This window comes from Megalobrama amblycephala, linkage group LG11, assembly GCF_018812025.1.
Source record: "Megalobrama amblycephala isolate DHTTF-2021 linkage group LG11, ASM1881202v1, whole genome shotgun sequence".
In the NCBI taxonomy this organism is placed as follows: Eukaryota; Metazoa; Chordata; class Actinopteri; order Cypriniformes; family Xenocyprididae; genus Megalobrama; species Megalobrama amblycephala.
The window spans coordinates 35,106,201-35,112,699 of record NC_063054.1 but is presented as its reverse complement, the minus strand read 5'-3'; the positions used below and the strand labels follow the sequence as shown (position 1 = coordinate 35,112,699).

The following is a 6,499-nucleotide window of genomic DNA, read 5'->3' as shown; positions in this document are numbered from 1 at the left end:
TGTTGCTTGGGCACTTTCCCATTGAGAATGAGCAAATTTCTGGATACTTTAGATCAGTCCAGTGGCGCCCCCAGAAAATTTTAATAGGGGTGGCCAGACAAGGCCACATTAATTCTTGGGCTGGCTGGCTGGCTAAATAAAAAAAAAAAAAAAAAAAAAAAAATAAAATATATATATATATATATATATATATATATATATATATATATATATATATATATATATATATATAGCAGTGTGTGTGTATATGTGTGTGTGTGTGTGTGTGTGTGTATACATATACATACACATACATGCTAAATCATTTGGTAGTTATTAATAGAATAATGAGGATACAAACCTTTACATTCAGTCGCGTTCGGTCCCATTTATTTGCATACACATACCTACACCGTTTTAGTCCAAAAGTGTGCACATTTGTAGAAATACACATTTACCTCAGATTGCATTCTGGTTTCATAATTACCGAGGTCATAAAAAATAGTTTGCTAGGGGGGTTGGGGGGCATGCTCCCCCGAGAAAATTTAGATTTATCTGGTGTACATATGTGCATTTTTAAGACGTTTTAAGGCCAAAAAATTGGATAACAATAGTTTTAAAACCATGTCAACAAATACATGCATTCACAGTTTTGAGGCAGCTTTAATCGCATGTGTGGTAATTTCATGACTTAACTTACAACAGAGCAATGACGGCCATTGCTCGTATTCTTTTGCACTTTATTTAAGCTATAATAAAGTCATTATGCAGCGCGCGCCGGCACATTTGCGCGTGCAATACTTGAGTGCGCGCCGCGAGCACAGAATAACGGCTGATTGGACCTGTTCATTTTTCTGAATTTTACTGACATAGTCTGACAACATCTCATCTGACCGCAGTTCACTGTTGTTCAACTGAAGCTCCCTCGTCGTCACTTGTAACCCATCTTTTCCAATTTTCATTGATTCAACTTATTCGTTCAAAAAGCTGATTCATTCAGTAAACAGTGCCATTTGTTGCTCAGGGACGCAATACAATGCTCTGGATTTGATCTGAACTATATTCGTTGGCGAAATTGTGCAGAAACACATACAGGGATGTCAGATCGATTGTGCATCGTTAAAACAACAATTATCGTAGACTAAATATATCGCACACCCCTACCCTACCCTCTTCACAGTATAAATAACATTTGAAATTCAGGTCTGTAGACATTACTATTTAGATTCTTGGTGGCAGTAAAACAGCTACTCTGGTGGCGTCAGTCAATCTATCTTTTTTGGTGGCATTTTATTTTCTTTCACTTCATGAACTTGTGAATTTACATTATGCATTTAAATTAATAGTACCCAATGCAAAATTATACTGGGGTGGCCACAGGGGTGGCCAGAGTTTATGCAGGGGTGGCCACCCCTTGGGGGCGCCCCTGGATCAGTCGTGGGCATTTTTTTTAGATCCTCCAATCAGATTACTAGCAGCCGATCACATGACCGACTTGGAGATTTCAGAAAAAATTCAAACAAGATGGCGGCCGCTCAGTGGATCGAAGAAAAGGAGCGTGAACTTATATCTTTTTACACTGGTAAGTTGTCATGTGTCAACCCAAAACAGGGAATCTGGTCAGTTTGTGTTTAAAAGTAAGTTTTTGACAAACATTTTCCACTTTTGATGTCATTTCTAGTGAGAAATTACTATTGTAGTAATTAAATATTCGCTTAGTTAGAATTACTTACTGTTTAGTGAGGTCAGAAAATGCATTCTGATGATGGAAGTGATGTCTCGCACTTTGCTTTAATGAGTGCGTGAAATCACTTCCGTTGCCAGAGCGTGTTCAGACCTCACTAATCGGATGCGCAGGGCAGTTGGACATAGTGGTGTTTTAGAGGTAAAAAATCATATAAATACTGTTCGGTTTCTCACACAAATCGTTTCGTGCCTTAGGACATCAATGTGTCATCACGAGCCGCAGGGTTTAATTTGGATTTGTCTGTGCATGTTTTTTTTTTTTTACTCTTATAGACGAAGTTCCCACTGACATGCATTACACGACTGACATGCTGCAACGATTGGAGTTAAAAATCATCATTTGTGTTCTACTGAAGAAACAAAGTCACCTACATCTTGGATGCGCTGGGGTAAGCAGATAAACATCAGATTTTCATTTTTGGGTGAACTATCCCTTTAACAGTGTAAATAAGTCAGAATGCATGAAATAGCCTTAGCTCAATTAGGATATTTAAGTAGCTTTTATAAACATACACTAGAAAAAAAAAACATTACTGGTGTGCATCTTGAGACAAAATAATGGCAGTGACATATTTTAAGATGTCAGTACAAGTTGCCTTCAGTTAAAACAGCTGAAAAATGCATTTTAGTATGGGACTAGCTTAAGCCTTGTCTGTGAAACTTATAAACTGATAATTGTGTAGTGATGGTCTCCTTGCTCAGCATGTTAGCACATGCAAGTGTGCTAATGCTGACTAGAAACTATGTGTCAAAGATTTAACATAATGTTTATGCAGTTTACAGTAAATGTTAAAGTAAATGTTAAAATTAAGTGTTATTTTGTGTTTTTTTTTTTTTTTTTTTTTTCAAGGTTAAAGGATTAGTTCACCAAAAAATGAAAATTCTGTCATTAATTACTCACCCTCATGTCTTCAGTAGCTTTCTGGTTTATCTGAAAGTGTTAATTATCTTGCAGGCAATAGAGGCCTCATTGAGCCATCAGATTTGATCAAAAACATCTTAATTTGTGTTCCAAAGAAGAACAAAGGTCTTACGGGTATGGAATGACATGAGGGTGAGTAATTAATGACACAATTTAAGGGTTTTGGTTATGTCGGGGGTTTTGATTATTTTCAGGGGTTACCATTGTGATGAAGAGTAGAGCCTGTGATCAGGCTGAGGATTGGCCAAAACATTTAGCTAGAGTGTGTTTCAATCAGTTCCTTTGATTGAAATCAATTTATCATATACGTGAATTTGGGAGCAGGTAAACACTCTGGCATACTATATGTGGGGGCACTGATGACACGGTGTCCAGCAACATCACTACTGGTATTAATATCTTTCTGACATTATTTTTTGTTTATGTTATTTAAAGGGGACAAATTAAAGAATAGAGGTTTATTTACTTTAAACTACTATACAACACTACTATTATAGTCATAATACCGGATTTCACCATTACATTTTATTTACTGGAAATGCACTAATATTTCGAGTGAATGCAATCACTTATAATAGTATTACATATTGTAACAAAATAAACAAATTGTAAAAACATTAAATCATTTAAAATGTTTATACATTAATGTTTTTATTACATTAAAATAATATGATAAGAAATACCAGTTTGCAATAGCAAGCAGCATAATGAGCTGTTTTTGTACAGCTAAAACTAACTTGAAGCGAGTGACACCGGAAGCCTTGAACATTCAAGTTATAAATGCTGCATTAACTCTTGTGTTAAAAAGTGTCACTTTTTACAAACTGTACTGATTCAGTGACAGTGTGCAAGCAATTATGTTTAACACATTTCTGTATTTTCAGCAAAGCAAAATTATGAGTATTTCTATTCTGGTGTAACCACTGCCTTGAGCATGAGGGACCAAGATCACAATTTAAGTAATTATGTACAAAAATATTTATAGGTAATTGTGCTCTTACTGCCACTAACACTTACATAAGTACATGCACAGTATATATATATGCACAGTATATACAGTATACACACTATACACACTATATATACAGTATATACCATTATATTCAACATTTCCTTTTATTACATAGAAATAAGTGAGTTGACGTAAAAAATAAAAATTCACCCACTCATATTGTTATACAATACTGGTATGATTGAAAACAACATCCATGTCTTCACAGTCAGGTTTAAAAACAAACAAAAAAAAATGAAGAAAAGGCATTAAAGTACACCTGAAATAACGTAGAAAAAAAGAGGAAATTTTTTGTCCTACATTCAATGATTTATTGCACATTCATCAGAGAGGAGTCTTTATTAAACATTTTAAATGTGAAAATTAATTTTAAGCTTTTCTGAAACCAGGGATAGAATAAGGCATAAATGATGGGATTAATGGTGGAGTTCAGGAAGAAAGATATTACAGGAACATCTCTGAAATAAAACAAGTCAGCACTGCCATATGGAATCACTAAAGAACAAATATAATATGGCAGTAAACACAGGAGAAACACAAAGACCAGAATCCCCAGCAGTATCGCAGCTTTTCGCTCTGATTTGTCACTGACTCTGTTTTTAGAGGTGCTTTTGTGAACCTGAAGGGCTCTTATAGCAGTCGCATGTTTCTTAGCAATGACAAAAATATGAGTGTATAATATTATGATGAGTGTACATGGCATAAGAAACACAACCAGGAGATCAATGAGGGATGAAACCTCATCTACAATAGAAACACATTCTCCTGGACATGTGACATCAGTGAAGTTTCCATTAATGAAGAGAAGAGTGAAGTTATAAAGGAGTGAAAATAGCCAGTTAAATAAAGTTGCAATGCAGATCACAGAGGGTGAGATTTTCTCAGAGTAAAAAAAAGGATAACTTAAAGCCAAAAACCGATCAACTGCGATTAGAGCCACAGTGTGAACAGACACGCTTGTTGCTTGAAAATTCACAATTTTAAAAACTGAGCACATCACTGGTCCAGAAGTCCAACAAGACTCGATGAGCCAAGACAAATGAAGTGGCATCACAAAAACTCCGACCAGCAGATCAGACACAGCCAAAGAGAGGATGAGGATGTTAGCAGGTGTGTGGAGCTGCTTGAAGTGACTAACAGAGATGATGACCAGCAGGTTTCCACACACGGTCAGAAGAGCCACAGCTGCTGCGGCCACATACAGAATCACATAGACAGATAAAGAAACAGATCTCTCTGGACAGAAATGTTCCTGACAGCTATCAGTTTGGTTCACTGCTGTGAGATTCATAATGAAGTACTTGGAAGAAATATCAAAACAGAGTATTATTTCCTGTTACTTCCTTTATATAAAGTTCAATGTATACATAACCACAGATAAAGATCTCTGAAGATGCTATGTGTCTCTCCAACAGCTCTGAACTGCTCCTCACTGAAACACAGTCACTCCTGGAGGCTCAACAATAAAGATGTGCTACAGTCTATGCTGCCTTTTTATACACTTGACATGTTGACTCTTTCCAAGACCGGCAGCATCAAGGGAGAAGAACATACAGCTGGGAGACCAACTGATTTTGAGCCACATAGAATTCATACAAAAATATATATGAAATGTATAAAATCAAAACTAAAGTTGATGATACAGGGGGCAACTTTTTCTGGATACTTTAGATCGGTCGTGGGCATTTTTTGAGATCCTCCAATCAGATTGCTAGCAGCTGATCACGTGACTGGCTTGGAGATTTCAGAAAAATGAACAAAAGTCTTACAGATTTGGAACAACATGAGGGTGAGTAAATCATGACAGATTTTTAATTTTTGGGTGAACTTTCTCTTTAAGCTGAACTCAAACAGAATGAGGGCAGCAGAGTTTTAGTTCCCATCATGCTTTGTGTCAAACTGAACAAGGAGTATAAATGTTAAAAATAAGTGTTATTTTGTGTGTTTTTGCACTGTATAACAATATAAGGAGATATGTGTTAGTGTTTAATCTTCTGTTATATTGGGATTTATAGGGGTTTAATTAAGTTGCAGTTTTGCAGGTTACCATTGTCGTGAACAGTAGAGCCTGTGATTAAGTCGAGGATGACTCAGTTGGGTACATGTAGGCTCTGGTTTCACAGACATGGCTAAGACTAAGACAGGTTTAGGCCTTAGTTCAATTAGGATATTTAAGTAGCTTTTTATAAACATACACTAGAAAAAAAAAAACATTACTGGTGTGCATCTTGAGACAAAACAATGGTGGTGACATATTTTAAGATGTCAGTACAAGTTGCCTTCAGTTAGAACAGCTGAAAAATGCATTTTAGTATGGGACTAGCTTAAGGCTTGTCTGTGAAACTTATAAACTGATAATTGTGTAGTGATGGTCTCCTTGCTCATCATGTTAGCACATGCAAGTGTGCTAATGCTGACTAGAAACTAGGTGTCAAAGATTTAACATAATGTTTATGCAATTTAAAGGTGCTAAAGAGGATATTTTCGTCGACTGAGAAACCAAAGACTGTTAGTGAGTTTTTGAAATGAGCGCATGCGTAAGAACAACCCCCCTCCTTCACAGCTCATTTCAAAGGAACGCCTCCCAAAACTCGTGCACGAGTATTGGAACATGAGTGTTTACCACTGGCATTCGCTGTGTCGTGTTAGTGGATTCATTATGTCAGACTCACCGCAGGTAACTCATAATCTGCAGTTGTTACTCCTGTCTCCTGACAAAAACATTTCATGCGGCGCCTGTGGAGTGTGGAAAGTTACTGGAGCGCGCAGCTGCGCTCGTCTCTCACAAGGAACGTCATGGCAGTGATTGACAAGCCAGAGGGCCAATCGTTTATACGATG

General features: G+C 36.7%; 1 protein-coding gene across 1 annotated transcript; it reads right to left on the bottom strand.

Moving 5' to 3' along the window:
* Nucleotides 1–3,010: 3,010 nt before the first annotated feature.
* Nucleotides 3,011–5,666, bottom strand: LOC125278789 (trace amine-associated receptor 13c-like). The gene has a single exon (XM_048208124.1). The coding sequence runs from the start codon at nt 4,948–4,950 to the stop codon at nt 3,970–3,972; it is 981 nt and encodes a 326-aa protein (XP_048064081.1). The 5' UTR covers nt 4,951–5,666; the 3' UTR covers nt 3,011–3,969.
* Nucleotides 5,667–6,499: the final 833 nt, after the last annotated feature.

What these genes read in the sequence shown, in the direction of transcription:
- LOC125278789 (XM_048208124.1), bottom strand. Translation starts at nt 4,950, where the DNA reads ATGAATCTCACAGCAGTGAACCAAACTGATAGCTGTCAGGAACATTTC.